This window comes from Strigops habroptila, chromosome 9, assembly GCF_004027225.2.
Source record: "Strigops habroptila isolate Jane chromosome 9, bStrHab1.2.pri, whole genome shotgun sequence".
NCBI classification, from domain to species: domain Eukaryota; kingdom Metazoa; phylum Chordata; class Aves; order Psittaciformes; family Psittacidae; genus Strigops; species Strigops habroptila.
This window is the reverse complement of record NC_044285.2, coordinates 18,143,949-18,162,205: the sequence shown is the minus strand read 5'-3', so window position 1 is coordinate 18,162,205 and position 18,257 is coordinate 18,143,949. Positions and strand designations below refer to the sequence as shown.

The 18,257-nt window shown below is 39.2% G+C and overlaps 1 protein-coding gene across 6 annotated transcripts in view; it reads right to left on the bottom strand.

Annotated features, from left to right (window-relative positions):
• Positions 1–18,257, bottom strand: part of USP3 (ubiquitin specific peptidase 3) — a 91,275-nt gene that overhangs the window by 19,258 nt on the left and 53,760 nt on the right. For 5 of the 6 annotated variants that reach the window (XM_030497017.1, XM_030497016.1, XM_030497018.1 and 2 more), the window contains 2 exons: positions 7,968–8,028; positions 5,478–5,609 (listed from right to left, as the gene is read on the bottom strand). In XM_030497017.1, coding sequence (XP_030352877.1) covers positions 5,478–5,609; positions 7,968–8,028 — 193 coding nt within the window. Of the gene's footprint in view, positions 1–5,477; positions 5,610–6,343; positions 6,819–7,967; positions 8,029–18,257 lie in introns of those variants that run through there. The other variant, XM_030497021.1, reaches the window with a different exon arrangement.

Below are 18,257 nucleotides of genomic sequence, written 5' to 3'. Positions count from 1 at the left end.
ACACCTTATTTCACTCTTTTCCAGAGTCCATGTAAATCCACGGTGCATGCGTCAACTTGCGGACAGTAGTAAAGAAAACCGTCATGAAGAAAACCCTCTTGCAAGGTGGCATTAACTTCTGCTGCTTTGCCGTATTCTAAATCTCTTGCATTACTTGCCTGATCATCAAACTGCAGCTTAAAATTGTGGCAGGCAACTTAACACTTCCTGTGAAGAAAACTAACTTGCTCCGGATATGTTTAAATAACAGAACTGTAGCTATTTTCTCTCCTTTCCCTTTGGCATGGGACTGGTTCAAATGTGCAATACATCCTCATCGTCTCAGGTTACTCTTCTCCTGGAGCAGAGCCATGCTTTGGAAGTTAATGAAGCTACCGACTTCAGGCACAACTGGTATTTACAACACGCTTTGCTGCATAAATCTGCAATGCAGTTCAAAGGCAACAGTAATGCTAGTGTTATTCAAACACTGAATCCTTGCGAAAAGGCCCTTGCCACCAAAAGGAGTCTGTCAGACCAGTCTGTCCAGGATCGCTGTTGATTTTTGCCTCCAAGAGGAGAAATGAATACAACTCCCAAGATTTATCAGCCACCTACAATTACCTAATGAAGTGTTCCTGCTTTTGCCACTCTCACAGGACACCACACCTCAAGGACAATCATCAGAGCAAACTATCCAGGCCAGCTCTGCTGAGAGGCAAATATGGTGCAGGTACATACAGTACAGTCCAACCCCTCTTTTACACCAAGCCTGTCCACACCCCCAGGTATACCAGCACAATTACATTTATAAATGTTTGTAAATAGGGAATGAAAGCAGGTGCAAGCTCACTGAAAGCCTCTAAACCAACTTATTCCTGAAAGATGATTTAATACTTGCCCCCATGCCCTAAAGATCATGTTAACCTTGGTTTTAGTCTGATCTCACATGCCAGTTTCACATGTACATAAAACTGCAAGTTATCACTTTCTACAAGATGGAGGAATAAAACAAATACATCATTAAATGTCAGGGTCCTTGTAACAGTGGAAAAGTAATTTTAAGACTCATTTAAAACAAGACAATATTTTCCTATTTTTCTTTTTAATGGGCAGGTTTTTTAAACCACCTCCCTTGCAACACCGAGGATTCAGCACCACTACTAGAAATAACAGCACTACTACCAATCTGGTTTGGATAACAGAAGTAAACAGCATAGGAAGTAGCTTATGCTTCAATAGCTTAAAATTTGCTAAGCCCACACCCCTTAACGGTAAACTGCTGCAAGATTACCTCCTGTATGTGAAGCTGACGTTCAAAACAGATGTTTATTTGTGATCCTCAAGATTATCACAAATCAACAATACACCTTTTTGCATACAGCAGTTCTACAACATGCTTTTAACAGCAATTGTACAGAACAAATCCTGTATTTCAGGAAGGGTCCCTTGTATGGGTTAGCACAGTATTTTCTCTATACACTTTCTATTTTTAGCACCTCTGCTACCCCCAAGGCCTGGTCTTTTCTGGCCTCCTTTGCAGCTAAAATGGCAGCAAGCCAGTGAATGTATGCACTGCTCTGGGGAACACTTCAGCTTAGTGCTGGCTGTTTTGGTAGGTTACAGAACTCCATAAAAAATCCTCATTGGATTTGAAGAATTATAGGACAGGAAAAAATAAGAAAATCCAAGTTTCCTTAGTTGTGTTGACACTATATATGAGTGAACTAACTCAAGTTTACTGTCTTGATAAAAGGCTTTTTTAAGTTCTTTAATTTCCACTGACCGCAGAATGCAAAATAATGGTCCCAAGCAATTTCATTTTCAGATGCTCATGCACTAGCACAGTAAATCTGTTTTCTACATAGAACCACCATCACAAACAGAAAGACTAATAAAGGAAAATTTTTAAGTCCTTGACACTTGGTTATTTTTACATCAACTGGGGGGGGGACACGACATAGGACATGGACGGACAAACACAGGGACACACACACATGAGCACAACCATGTCCCTTTAAGAGATAACAAGGGGGCTAATGGGTCAGAAATCTGACCTGCAAGTTGGGTCTGGGATTAAATGAACACAGGAAACATATTGTGCAAATACATAAACAAGGCAGCCTTTCTTCTTCTGTGCTAACCAGTTGTCTGTGCACTAGCACAGAGAAAACAAATCCACAAGAGTCCTCTTTCAGTAAAGGTATTTCTGAAAGCAGGTTTCCTCCTGCACACAGGAAAACCACCACTAACACAGAAGGAGAAAGCATTGTAAGACAGCTTGAAGATAAAACAGATCTGTGCTTCTTGTAAACTCTTTAGAACTAACTGAAAGGCTGATTACCTCCAAAAAGTGGAATTGGAGAGTCTCTTTCTCAGTGCTTAGGATCTCAAACATAATTCAAGCTCAAGATTTAGTATTGCATCTACTGTCTCAAAGTAACCAAAGAATCAGGAAGAGAGGTATACTCTCAGAATAAAGGAAAGACTAACGTTCTCTCAACTTTTCCACTCTGAAGACTAAACAGACGAATAGGAGGACACAGAACACAGACCAAAACCCTCTGGAAAGCAAATCTCTTGTTTCCCAATACTCAATGATATCTCTAGCATGACTCTATTTTGCAAAACATAACCAAATTCATAAAGACAATAAAAACCTTATCTCAGATTAAAAAAAATGAAAACTAACCACCTCCCACCAGAACACAAACATTTTCCTTTCAAAGCTACGTTGAAAGCTTGTCATCAAAGAAAACAAACACACCTAGCCTTCCAGGCTGAAATACAGTTACAGCAGATGGCCTTATCTGGCTTTGTTTTACAGCAAGATTGCATGTGAACTAGAAACAAGATTCAATAAACCTCAGTAGCTTCAACAGTCACATAGTATTTCTTCCCCTTGAACCGACAAGAACAGCTAAGGCAAACCCTGGGCTGTGCTATCATGACTGCATGAAAGCTTATGACATGGCCAAAGAAAAATCAAAGGATTAAATGCCTTCTGCTAAGAAAAGAGCCCAAAGGGCCTGTTCGCTGCTACTATCATGCAAGCTAAGGAACACGGGCAATTAACAAGAGTTTTCTACTCAACTCTGTGCAGTAAACAAAATTGCAAATAAAAACATAAAAGCCAGCACTGCATCAAAACACCTCCCTTGTTTTTTCAGTAGAAGTAAAATTCAATTAAGTCTTAGGATGGTATTTACTTGATGTCCAAATTATTGAGGTTGCCCACAGTGGAAGCATAAAATACTAATCTTTTAAAAGTTCACTCAAAAGAAACATCATTGCATAAACATATCATGTACTGGATTCCTATAGAAAATGAAGCAGCTAACAACTATCATCTCAAAATTCAATCTCCACAGTAGCAAGTCGCTACTTGAATTCACCCAACTATTTGTTTTAACTGGCAAGCACTATTTGATAGCAGCCCACACAGTCCTGTCTGAAATAAAGAGGCAGAAGTTGGTCTGAATGCTTTCTGCTTCATCTTTACACATCCAAGCTCATTTTCACTGAACGATTTGGTGCAATAACAAATCCAAGTATCTTTTTCTGATTACCAGCTGGGGAAAAAAAATAAAAAAATAATAATAATAAAAAAAAGCCTAATTGAAAGCAAACATACACTGCTTTTGAAACCTGTTCAGCTACACATTAGCATAGGAGAGTTATAATTTGCTACTGAATTATACACAACAGGAACTCCCCAAGGCAAAGCTCCCTACAATTAGTTCCAGTTCATCCACAGATGACTCAGCCTTCTACTTCGATTACAGCAGAAAAGGCATCACATGCTAAACTGCTTCTCGTTTGCCCTACCAAAGATATGCTGTGAAACACCAGTGGGCTTCCTAAACGTTTGCCTACCTCTCCTCACAAGCATAGTTTCTTTCAGTAACAGAACCCATAGTCCTCCGTTTGGCTGTCATTTTGCAATGCCCACATCATGATTGGGATAAGGCTGGCTGGGTACTCTGACTTGCTAGTGTAAGTCATCAAGCCTCGGCAAGTTGGGCATACTATCTGTCATAGTAAATGGAGATGCAATCAAGACTTCAAATACCCTGCTAAAACTCCTTCACACATTATTACCTCCAGAGTGACTAGAAGATAGGTCACATTTCAAACAAAACAAAAAGCCACAGCACAGAACTCAGTTATTAACAGCGTTAGAGTGGAATTAGCTTCCCACAGCTGTTCCAATGCTGGTAACCTGTGCATATATACCACTTGAAAAAACTTTATGTTTTCACACAGAAGCAGATTAAAATGCTGGTCATCTAAATAAAATGTAAATAGAAGCAAAATCCCCATACATCACAAAGCTAGTCAAACCTTTCTTCTATGCTTAACATCTGTATAGCTGCATGCATCATCTGAGTAATTCTTGAGCTGCTCCAAACAAAATGTCTTCAAGTGAGACCACGTAACTGTGATTTTACTTGCAGGGGCTAAAAATACATTAAAGAAATATTCCTCATAAAACTAGATTCCCAAACTTCAGCAAACAGATTTCTCCCTGACGAAGTACATGAAAGATACCCATCAGTGGAGCTATATACTCAGTAATTTTACAAGACCATAACACGCTTTTCCCAAGATTTGCCTTGTTCAAGTCCTGCACTGCTACACCACACAAGTAATGACATACATTGGAAACCATGAAGCTAACAGGAAATGGGAAAGCAGCTGTCCACAGTTTTGCTATGGGATGAAGAGGATGGAAGATGCTGAATGCACAAAAGCATTGCTGTCAATAGACTTCCAGTCTTTGCTCTCCAAGGAACAAGGAAGATAAGGAACCCAATATTACCAGCATAACTCTTAAATCTCCCTAAACAGTGCTCATACTCCAATGTAAGGAACTGGTAGAACGAATCACTTCTGTGATTCTGCTACTTAATTTTGCCAGAGACTTGATGCTGCTTCCCGACAGGATCCACCACTTTCTTGAACTCATACAGGTTGCATTAGATCTCCAGAAGAAAGAAGCCTTTCTTCTGAAGTGAACAAAAAAAATAATCCTGGAAAAAACCACCCCAAACGAAACACATACATACACACCTCAAGGTCACACCTCTTGGGCAGGAACTATAGAGTATTACTTTACTTTCTGAGATTCTGACAAATAAAGGATGTGTAAAAGGCGCACCCATTTGATGGAAGGAGTTAACTACAACCAAGCAGCAGCTTTTGCAATTAAATATGCCCCAAAGCAAACAGAAGCAACTCCAAACCACATAAATAGCATTTATTTCAAAAACTTTCTGCTAAACCATTTCAAATGCAGGGGTTTAGCTGCAACCAGTACTACAATACACTTGCAAAAAAGCAGAGGGTTGTTTCATAACTGTTTTTAAACAACCAGGTCTGGAAATCAAGAAATTAAGTGCTCAAAAATGTGTGTAATGCAATATACTTCACAGGAATCTCTAGTTATCACCTTCAGTATGTAAAATGTTGCCAAATCACAGCGTTTAAACCCTTACCAGTATGTACTGTAACTACTGCAATCCATACACACAGTATGCTGAACTTTCTCTTGTTTTTCTGTTTTCTTATGATGGGTCATAGGAATTTGTGCATCTTCATAATGTTTTTTTGCGTGGCCATTCACATATCTAAAATAAATGAAAAACAAACAAAAGTCTTGTACTTTTCAACAGTCACTTAACCAACATTCATAGAAAATAAGGAGAAAACAGGCAGCCTAATAAACATCCAATATTTATACAGGCATTAAAATAGGCAATTCACCTGTGTGAAAACCCTGGTTACATTTTCTAGCTTTTCACCTTTTTACTCTCCCATGATGTCCAAATTAATCTTTCCAGCTCCTTCACAGCAACCACAACCTGGCATCCTTGTACAAAACCCGGGATCTGGGCCCTTAACAAACTGATGCAACTTCATAACTGAGAAAATCATTAGCTCCCTTTTTCCATAGCTTTAATGTGGTTAGTTCTCCATCTTGCTTTCCCCATCTACCTTTCCTACAGTTCTACTTTATTCTCCATGCAGCACTCATCATGCTTGTGATCCCTTTAACAGTCTGCTGACCCCCATATGAAAGCACATCTATTTTAAGCTTTGCCATTCTACAGCACAATTTAATATTCGAGCATTCTACATTTTATAAAGTTCAAGAATTTGAAAGGCTCTAGAGCTTGGGATCACATAACTGAAAAAGAAATCTAAAGTCCTACAGCTCTTTTACTGACACAGGGACCACTGTCGAGCTCAAAATTTGAGATCTAGAAAATTAAGCATCTTTAATAAAAAAAGTGTAATTACAGATGCAATAACCCCAAGAATCAGCTGAAAATCATTGACACTTAGGAGTGCGTGGCCATACCTCAGGCAATTCCCTTCTCCCCCATTTCTTTCTTGTTGAACTCAGTAATACTAATGGACAGGAACTCTGTACATGCTCCACACAAAGGTCTCTGTATTCTATGCTTGCTCTCACATGCAGGTGTAAACAGCTCTGCTAACGCAGCTGTGCTGGTTGAGGCGCTGCAGCCACAGGGCTACCAACACTGCTGTGCTGGCAGAATCCCACAGCAGCTATGTCATAACCCAAATGAGACAGTTGCGCTGCAGGAGTTGGTTTTCTGCCTACCAGTGCAAATGCCAGGTTCAGAAAGCTGTGCTCCCACCAGAAATGCTCCGCTGCTAATACCATGGTTAGTAATGCTCCCAGTGACTCTAACCAGGAGGATGTACTTCAAGTGAAGATCTAAAAAGCCCTATTCCTCTTCCTTTGATTTCAAATTATCTGAACAAAAGAATATTCTGTGTGATTTCATGATCAAGAGCAATCCCATTACAAGGTATATTACATTCTTTTTGTTCCATTATTTTCCATTCTAAGGATGGGAGCAGTTTGAAGAGTCAAAACAAATGGCACAAATAACTGACTCAATGTCTAACTGCACACAAGAAACGTTATGTGTGGACACTAATACTACTTTTTTTATTTAGTAACAAATAAAATACTCCAAACTATTCACTTCACACCATCACATAACATGAACCAGCGCCCCCTCTCTTAGGTGTCACTAAGTATAAATTTAAAAAAGAAATTAAAAGAGATAAACATGATCTGTGCTGGAAAGAAAAGAGGGGAAGCTGTGATCAAAAAAAGGGGGGAGTTGTGATGAAAGAAACAAAACCTGGAGTTTATTCAATCTCCTTTAAAAAACAAAGTCTCTAAGTTTAATGATGCTTTTCCAGATTAAAAGCACACCAGCACAGATGCCACCCTCCAGACAAAAAGTTCACATCTCAGGTACCGTCTGGATATCAACACTAGCTGCATTTTGATTCAATGTGCATCTCAAACAGATACGTAGCAGCAAATTTTCTACAATTATCCTGACATATAAATAACAGGATGGACTGTATCAGTTCTCTACAAATTCTTTTGGTGTACTTCAACTAATACAGACAAAACACAAGAGTAGTCTGAAGGAACTCTGACAGCAGCTACTCCTTATATGTTATGGCAATAACTTTGTGCCAAAACTACACTACAGTAAATTTAAGGTATTTTTGGCCTAAGCTGGATAGTTGTTGTTTTTCCCAAAATAACATGTGTCAATTCTGGGTTTGTGGGTTTCCAAGAATTCTTATTGGTTTCATCTTATTACAATAGAAGTATCTTTTACAGAATGGAGCTATACAATAACCCACTGCAGTAGCAGTTCTCCAGGTGCTTTTTGAGCTGTGCAACCACATTCACCAGCCACCTTTCTTTTGGGAAAAAAATGATGTTGAGTGTCACCTCTGGACTCTCATAAGGTAACAAAGAAGTGTGATTAGTATAAACATAATGTTACATGAGATCACAAAAGGTTTATTTCAGGGAATTATAGGGCATTCAGGAAAATTCCAAAGGAAGTCCCTCAGAGTCAAGCAACAAAGGAAGAAGATAAAGGTCTGATTAAAAGATTTGCACGCTAACACTTCGTACCCACCTTCCACAATGGACACTGGAGCACGTCAGACAGACCCACGGGCTTTTATTTGACCGGCACACTGAAAAGATTAAAAAAAAAAGAGAAAGAGTGTAAAATGAATTGGCTCCAATATTGCAGTTGTATAACACATGCTGAGTGCTACCAACAGCTCTGCTGACTCCATCTTAGCAGCACAGTTATATAAAATAGTCAGTCATGTTCGTTAACCTCTATTAGGGACTAAACTAACAGACTGAAGAGCTATTGACAGGAAAGCATGTGAGCCTTGTCCTGGCTTGGGTTTTAGTTGCAGGCAACACATTTACCTGCTACTTTCCATGAAAAAAGTATCTTTTTGTTTGTATTGCATCCACACAAGCTCTGCTTGATTTTGAAACACAACACAGAAATTCCACAGTCCAGAGAAATATTATTTGAAGCAATTACTTGAAACTCTTCACCAAAGACTCCAGAATTGTTTTCAACTGCTGCAATTATTACTTTACTTAAGAAACACATTTTCTCACATGTCTCAGTTTTCTGGGTTTGGTTTTCCAAAACCAAATGTTCCTATTTCTAAAGTTGATGGGTTCCTACAGCTGTGACTGTAACCTAGCAATAACCAGATCAGACAGACAAGAGCACAGCTAGGTAGAGCTGTTTTGGCTTCCATTTCAAGTTAGAAAAGTTGAAGAAGTTTGTCGAATTTGACAAAAATGTTATTGAGAAAACCAACATTTGGCACTGGCAAACAGAAGAGCAAGGGAAGACCTTAAATAGCCTATGTTTCACTGATGTGGCTGTATGGACCACCCATCTACCCTGATACAATTTTATTTTCCTGCATTACAAAAAAACTAACCAGAAGGAAACAGAAACCAGAATCATTCACGCACTTAAACACAGATAAAGTGCTGCATGAACAAACCACTACTTCACATTTTCCTTGCCAGGAACACAAAACGGTCTTTCCAGCATCAAAATCCCAGCAGAAATCTCCCACTTTGAAATAACATTTTTGCTTTCATTATGTTATCATCTGTGGGCAGAATTGGTTCACAACCGGAGGTCAAAGCATTACAATGCAGACTATTATTCTTACTTTTCCACCACGTACCAAGCTATTACAATTTCACATTCAGGCATTTTAAATACCTGCACTGCTTGCTTGTGAAGTGTGGAACGATACTCGAGTAGTGCTCATTCTGCAGAGTCCTGCACAAAGCAGCAAACAAGTCCACCAGCTCTGCACAATGCCAAAAAAAATAGCATCCACTAAACTTTTCCATCTTTCCAATCAGGGAATTGGAAAAGATGGCTCATTTGTTTGCTTTAACTTTTAGGAAGAACTTTGCTCCAATTGCATCACATTAGAAATGTGTAGTTTATCTTCTGCACAAACATCTCCTCCCACGAAGAACTCAAACAACATGGAAGTGACTCCCAATAAGATTAAACACAGAAGCCACTATTAAATTTCTGACCTATAGTTGCTCTGTTCCGAGGGATTACACAATTGATATTTTTTTAAAGGTTGCTAAAGATTGCTTTCTGTATTTCTCTGAGGCTGGCTCAATAGATACTTGCATTAAAGCTTGGCTCTCTAGGTGTTCCTCAATTCAGGTCTTGAAGCAGTTACTGTCTGTTCCTTATTACTAATACATTAAACTAGGCCAGGAGCTTCAGGCATTACTCAGGACCCTACCAGGACAGGCACCATGGAATGCGCAGCCAAAATGAAGTCACTGCCCTGAACTGCTTATGATCTAAATTAAAGGTAGACAGTTTGGCTTCATCTGTAAAGAAAGTGCATGTTATTTCTTTCAGATGCGGTACTGACATGAAAGTGCTAGGCTTAAAAGTAGACCAGAAACAAGAGACACAGATCCATACCAAACCCCTTCTCAATTCAAAGCACGTTACACAGCCCTGAAACCTGGCCCTTCAAACAGATTTGGGTGTTGAGGACTTTCAGGTCACACAGTTAACACTGAATCGTGAGGAAAAACTCTCAAACCTATCTATAAAGGTACGTATGCCTTCCCTCAATAATCAGTATTCCAACTGGGATTTGAGGGGTTTGGGTTTGGCTTTTTTTAGTGTTATTTTAAAAAAGAGGAGGAGGGGTGCATTATATTAGCAGCCCCTACTTTGGAATAAGGTTACGTTCAACAAACTCCTTAACCACATTAAATAATAATAATAGTAATCTGTGTTTGTTACACCTCATTTAGTGGTATACAGGCTGAGGAACACTGGCTGCTTTCTCAGCTTGAACTGAAGTGCCTACTGCAACAGTTACCAACTGCCACATTTTGCTGTGCTTTCAGAATAGCCTCAAATGGTTAGGCAAAAATGATACTAACATGTTGTAAGAAAAAGGAAAGCAAATCTGCAATGTTACCTGAAGCAGTAAGTTATTTGCCATTTTACATCAATATCAGCTCATTCAGAAATTCAGAAACATCATTTTGCATCATGTAATATGAAGGGGAAATGTTGTCTTTTCTAGAACAATTTATCTAAGTGAAATCTGAACACTCATTTGTTACACATCCTACAAAGCTCTCTGTAAATGAAGAGGTGTACCAATACATCCCCAAGAGAGCAAACAATTAAACACCTTTACACACAGACTCACACATAACTATGGGATCATTCAGAGATGTCCCTCCAGCTTCCACTTTCTGTAACTCATCCTGATGACGTTCATCAAGTTATGCCAAGCAGAATGAGCAAGATATGGCTAATCAGTTTGGCACTCTCATCACAGGGGCCCCAACCATCCCACCCTCATGATCACTCAAATAAGTACTTCTGAACCTTGACTTTTTATTTTCTTATTGAAAACTGACTCCAAGTGCAGTCTTGTGAAGTATGAATGCTCCTGGCAAACACTGCATTCATCACAGAACAAAGCTGTAGATTTCCACTGTAGGAAAGTTACAACTACAGAACACTATACAAATCACCTGTGAAACCAATAGTTTTGTTTAGATAGCACACTGCATAATTTAGAAACTGTCAACAGAAAAAAGCAGCAGGAAGAGGAAGAGACAAACAGGAAGCAGTTTCTGTAAGGCAGCCAAGTTAAGAAACCTGCAAGCTCCAGTGTCCACCAGAGATGTGGCAGCATGCAGCTGTGTGATCAATGCAAACTGGCAACGACTGTCACAGGAGCAGGGGTGACCTGAGGCCATAGCTGCTACACAACTGTGCTTACATCCAAGTTTTAAAATAGTCCTTTATTACATCACCAAAGAAAAGGCCACAAAGTATCAGCACAATAAGAGCAATACTTTGGTCTTTCTGTTAAGAGCGCGTTGGATGGAAACAAGATTAGGGTCATTAAACTATTGCCAATAGTCTCTACAGCCTTTATAAACAACCTGGACTTTGTTCTCGACAGGAGCTGTACCAACACTCCTATCTTCCTTGTGCAATTATATGGTTAAATTACAATGACATAATGACTGGCACAGACATATCTTTGGACTAAATGTCCTTTTTTCAGTTCCATTCATGTTGACACAGCAGGTCAGCTGTACTGATATAAGCTAAACTGGAAAAGGCCACTGTAACTGTACTCGGCATCTGCACAAGGAATGAGATTTACACAGTTGTGGCTGCACTGGTATACAGCACTGATACTGTGCTGATCACATTATCCCACAAACAGAAGTACGTGGTGACAAACACATATACGTCACACATGTACAGCATGCTGCACGTATAGCAGACACAAAGTCGATTCAAAGACTGAATGAACCGGCTGAGGAGTTTTCTCCATGCAATCCCCATTTGTTCAAGATGTGAATGCCTCGGGGTTTAATGCACACACCTCCTACCCTTAGAAGACCTTTCTACTAGACTACGAAGTGCTGAGGGAGGACTGACGATTCCTTCTGTTAATGATCGCAATTCCCATGAATAAGTAGTTATCCAAGGGAACAGTGAGACAAAGCAAGAGAGTGTGTGACTTTCAGCAAGCCTGGCATTTACAGCTTTTACCTAGGCTGTAGTCTCCACGGCATTGAATATTGATGCGTTCTATATTCAAAATCTACCAGATGAAACATTCAGTCTTCAGAATTGAGACTGAAACCAAGGATTTCCCACTTAAAATGAACTGTCCAAATCACAACACTACAGAGCCACGTAGTGTTTCCTTCTGGCCCATAAACTCAGTTTTAAACCAGCATATACAATATAACAGCTTATCAGGCCAAAAATAAGAAGTTTTCCTCATCACAGAACATCAGTCAATACTGCAGGACATCTGGATACATGCATAATTGGACACTCTGGCACTGAAAACCCCCACTTTATTTGCCTAAAAGAAATATAGGTGTCCTCTATGGTAAGTCAGTATTTTCTCAGGCAGCACGTAAAATTTCCTAGGAGGCCATATAAGTTACTTGGTAGTAAGCATTCATGTATTAATAACACAGCTGATTGTGTTCCCAGTTTTTGACTTCACATTCAATTGTATATTTAAAAAGGCAGTTGCCACAAGTATACATGCAAGCTTCGTTATTATCTGACCCTATTGTCTGTTTAGGCAGGAGGAATCAAAAATACTGAAATGAGTATCTAAACTAAACTTGGTGTTAAAATCACAAGGCAGAGCCAGCGCTCGCATCCACAGAAGTGCACTAAGCCAAAGCAGAATGCTAGCATTATTTTGTAACCTAGGAGTAGGTTCCAGAACTTACATACTGAGTTAAACATCTGTGGTTGTTGACTGTTTGGGGGTTTTTTGTTTTAGTTTGGGGTTTTATTTTGGGCAGGGAGGAGGGGGAGTGGTGTGTTTAAACTGTATACACATGTGGTAAAAGGATCTGCTCTGCATTTTAAGAACTTAAGGCTAGTTAATTCCAGATGAGTAACTATAATGAAAACCAGGTGACTGGAAAGGGAAGCAAATGTTACAAGAGTATTTTTTAAACCTTTGAGTAGGCTAAAGCGCCATTCTAGACAGAGAATGCAGCAGAAAGGAACATTACAGGCTTTGGAAACTAGAGACATGTTCTACACCTTGCTTACAAGCCAGCTGGTTTACTCTTTAGGTTTTAATTTAAAGAGTATTCCCATTTGTTTTCAAACTTCATGTCACATAAAGCTCTCCTTTCTGTCCTACCCTCAGCCCCATTACAAAAGGTTCATAAATAGACTGAATTCTAAAGTGTTTGATACTAGAAAAATAAATATTCTATTTAATAGTACTTTACACAAGTTTCTTTTGTTAGACATCGTATTGCCTCTTTTAGAAAACCAGCATCCTAGTCAAAATGAAACCAGACAGAAGGGGAAATGGGGTTTAATTACACTATTTCAAATGTTTTGTTTTAAAATCAGCTAACGCCCATGCACTAGAGGAAAAGGTAAAGAAAAGATCAAATGTAAATGACATTTAAATCAAAGAAAGAGAATTTACAAGGAAGCGAGTTTCCTAGTAAGCATTACTAACAATACAAAAATGTTAACCATTCTTTCAGTGTTTCATACCCTCATAACAGAGATGCACAATGAATACAAGTCTCAACGGTATCAAGTCTTAGCCTGACTCAAAACACATTCAAATGTACAAGAATTCAAATAGACTCTGAAGAACATTTAAAGAAAGAAACAACTAAACAACCCTCACTTAGAGCTATGGAAAAAAACCAAGTTATTTCTTCTGCTATTATCTTCCAGCCAAAACCAGAAAGATTAAGCTTTTATTGAGAAAACAAGTCATTTTGTGATAGTGAGTGAACTTACAAAATCAACTAACATATGCACTCATGCGTAATGGTACATGTGGTTTCCTCCTCTTTGTCACTAAATAAAAAGTATTGCTCAGTCTCATATAAGAAATTTCACGGACGGTTACAATGAACCCTTCTATTTCAACAGAAAACCATATATAATTCAGACATACTGAATAACAACTGAGTAAGATTATAAAACATGGTTAAGTGAATAATTTTTCATAGAACAAATAGGTCACTGAAGTCCCCAACACATTCCTAACACTGAAGAATGTTTGTCAGAGAACAATGTGATTAGCTTCATCTGCATGTAATTCACCTCCCCGCTTACACTCAACCACACTGTTTTACAGTCTGGTATTTGGATTATGCAACCAGAATTCCACACTGAAAACTCTGCAGTTAAAAATGCATGGGCTTTCTATGTGCCTATATTCTTAATCCAGTAGTGGAAAAGCAGACAAGTAGGTAAGAAAAACGTCTTTCAACCACTGTCAACAGACACATCAGCTCCTGAGGAAGTGGTTAAAGGAACTGGGCGTGGGGGGAAGGTGCAAAACCAAAGTCAGATCACCTACAGCAGCCATACACAAAGACACTAGACCATGCTGTGCTGCTGCTTTTTCATGGTAAAGAAGGTGGTCACTTAGCGCTTCCAACCACACACACAGGTGCTTACCTCTCAGGTTACAATACTGACATCTTTTTTGGTAATTTAGTCTCTCTACATGCCAACTCAAACTACAGGTCAAGAAACGTCAGCAGTTGATCTTCCTGCACATCCTACCTAAATCACACCCTACCTGACAGCAACAGTAAGAAAACGTGCATTATTTTACTAAACAATCATGGCCAAAAAGCATTTTTTAAAAAATTATTCTTCTTCACATTCCAAAACCAATTTCTAGTTGTTTGGCTACTTTGATAACTGATTAACAACCACACTGAAATACATCCATACACACACATATATCTTTATATATTTAAAAATTAAATGCTTTTAGCCCTCACAAGAAAACAGACACTGTTCCTCATTACAGTGGTAGCATGCCAAAAAAAAAAAAAAAAAGGTTATTGAATCTTTATGTTAGAGTGAGACACACAAAAACTCATTTTCAAACAGCAGCCAGAAAAAACACAGCAAAGCCAACAGTGTAACGCAGATTTTAAACCCTTAAGGAAAGGAATCTTCTTGAGTCAGTGATCAGTTGCAGGTCAAAACATTCAAGCTGGAAACAGGAGGGAAAAGAAGGGAAAGGCAGCAAGAAGATTTCTTGCTTTCTTTATATTACCTAGTAATTAATCTCCCTATTTGTAGTCCCCACTATTTCCTTCCTACTTCCCCAATAGTAGTGAAAGACACATTACTAACCATCCCTGAGAAGAAGAAAGAAAGAAATCAAGTGTTCAGTGGATGAAAACATTATCAAATGAAAAACTTATGAACTGAAGGTTGAAAAAAATGTTTAAAAAGGGTCATGGCTATCTTGACAAAATGCACATGTATGTGCCCATGGACAGGCAGACGCTCACATTCACACAGAATCCTAAATGATGGACCCACAAATTACCTTGAAAAATCAGTATCTGCCTGTTTGGTGTTGGTGAGGACCAACTACACCACCCCAAGCTTGAATGTACCATGCCACTTGGAAGTTGAAAAGCTGTCTGCTTGCAGGATTGGGTGGGGAGCTGGCACACCAGTTCAGACTGCTGAATGAGAAGTGTGTTCATCTTGTCACGTACAGTTTAAAACACTCTCTTACAATCAAGGAAACAAATCATTACGGACACAAAATCTTACACTACTCCCATAACAAAGACACCATAAAGCAATAAATATTTTACCAGGTATAATGCTAATTCACTCTACAATAAAAACTGTTTCCTTCAATCATCTCAAAATACTAATGAGAAAAGCCTTAACTGGCTTTCAGAGCTAAATTTCTGATTTCTGAAAGCTGCACTTTCTAACCTCCATGGAGTATTTTAATTAACAGCCTTTAACCACATTTCAGCTAGGCAATGAGTGTTTGTTAAAACAGGAAGCAAAACATGAAGAGGTTACTAAATGACACAAGAAGCACTGATCAAATGAGAAATGGCTCAAAGCTTAATTTCACTCCCAACTGGGTCTGAAATTTTATGAACCCCAGACACAGCTGCGACAAAAATAACTAGTCTAGCTCTGTGGGCCTTAGCACCTTGCAGCAATCAGAAAACCAAAGAGTAATGCCTTGATCTTAACACCTGCACATCTTCAAGGTCTTGGGAAAGGCAGGTGAAAATCAGCCTGCTTACATTTAAACCAGCTGTAAAGAATTTGCACTAATCCGTGGATAAATCAAGAGTCTGCCATGCACACATGAGCCTCTTTCACACACCATTTGTGTGTGAAAGTGCTTTATATATCCCACTTCCACAATGTCTCCTTACCATATCAGGTACCAGAAAAACGGGAGGAAAGAGAAAATTAGGACCTCTAGTAATAAAAAAAGAGAAAGCAAATGCAGAGACAAACAGTCATGGAGATGGAGAAGAAACACTACTGAGGAGAGATTAAAAGGAAAGCAAAGAGGGTTAAAGTTTGTGTACCTGAGCTTTCACAGTATGTTTGTTCTGGCACTGTCTGCAACAGTCCAGTGCCAAAAAATCTTGGCAGAATGCTGCTCCCTACCCCAGTGAAAAGAGAACAGTGTAACTGATTTAACCGAGAAAACAAAACCAAAAAGTGAGAAAACCATCAAAAGCAGTCTGATCAGTACAGTCATGTTCTTCAAAGTTTTACTCAGCTCAAAACATTTGCTCTCATATATAAATAAAGCATTTGGTGATGTTCAGGGTTATTCTGAACTGAGTTTCCTAAGTAATTTACTAAATTACTTTAAACACAGAAAAAATTGCATTAATTCAGCATGTGGCTCTCCACCATAATCATCATTTACTAGGCCTCAGACAGCTTCCTGGTGCGAGCTCTCCTCTGTGCTTTTTATGGCCCCTGCGTCATTTGCAGATGCCACAATATATGTTTCTGACCAACAGTGAAGTTACAGCCCCTAGTCAACAGCACTTAGAATGCAAGAAACAGATGCCAGCCAAACATATTTAGCTTTTGCAGGAAATACCAGTCCTCAGCCAGAATTGCTCTTCAGTATTTAACAACATTATGTTATTTAAGAACTAGTATTCAACTGACAGTGATCTGAAAAGCAAGCTTGAAGCATACTTCAGAAGCTAATTCCCCTTTAAAAAACAAAAAACCCAAATCACCACATTCTGATTTCAGCAGACACAATCCTACCTGCCTGCAGCTGTTGTCCCAAAAAAATCAATTCAAATTCTTCAGGTGTTCAATACATTGAACAATCAATGTACCCATTGAGAACACACAATGAATCCTCAACCCTGCAGGAAAAAAGTTGGAAAAACTCTTCAGACTTGCTCAGGTGCGCTTGGAAGATTGCAGTCTCTCTGAGGTGAGGCCTGGCTCCCTGTGGTTTGACAAGACTATGACAAGTTGTTGAGAAATACCACATCTGAGCTGTTCCAGGGTGCTTTTCATAATTACATGATTTGCACAACAGTGCTGAAGGTGTGGCACATCACACGCATCAACTGATGCAGACTGTGACACTCCAGTCTTGCCAATGCCTCTAGCTACTCTGCCTCCAACTTCAGCAGAACTTTCAGAAATCGAAGTGCATGAGAAGACTGCACTCTAACCAGAGGTAGCAGACATCTGCATGCAGCATTTTACGTGACAGCACTGATTAAAAACCATTTTCAGTACTTGTACAATTTCTACTTTACATATTTGTCTCCCCTCCTCTTAAATGCCCATTTACTACCACCACCACCACCACCTGCCTCTGGATCTGCCAAAAGGCATTCTGTGCTCTCTTTTGATAGTCTTAAAGCTCCTCACAACAAATGCATGCTGGTTTCTGCACTGCTTACTGTACAGAGCACACTTGACCAGATCAAATACTCAGAGGGAAGCATGCCACTTTCTAAACAGGGATCTTTAAACTCACAGACTTCCAAACTACACAACAGTAACATAACGGAAATTCTAGAGAGACATAAAAATGAACATGCACCACTACTCTTTAATGTGGAGCAAACCCATTCATATTTGGATCGACACACTTGTCACTGCTTCATCTTACTGCTTTTTTTTTTAAGAGTCTTCCTTCATCACCAGACCTCTATAACAACTCTGTTAGGTAGCTTCAAGGGTAACTTCTGTAGGCCAAAAGAGCGATTCAGGCTGGTGCACACGCTTCTCTAATCAACCCCCTAGCTTCAGCAAACTTAACTTCCAAGTATCAGCATCAAACACAACACTCCTCCATTTTCCAATGGCACAATATTCAATATCAATTAATAATATTCAGAAGTGCCTCCGTATTACCTTGTGAAGTTACCAGCACAATCACGAGGTTTTGTGGAGAGGCGAGGAAAAGGTACTTAACCAACACACATCACTCGGGCAGTGTGACAGCTCCAGCTCCTCAAATCATACAAACACAGGATAATGACAAAAATAGCCCCC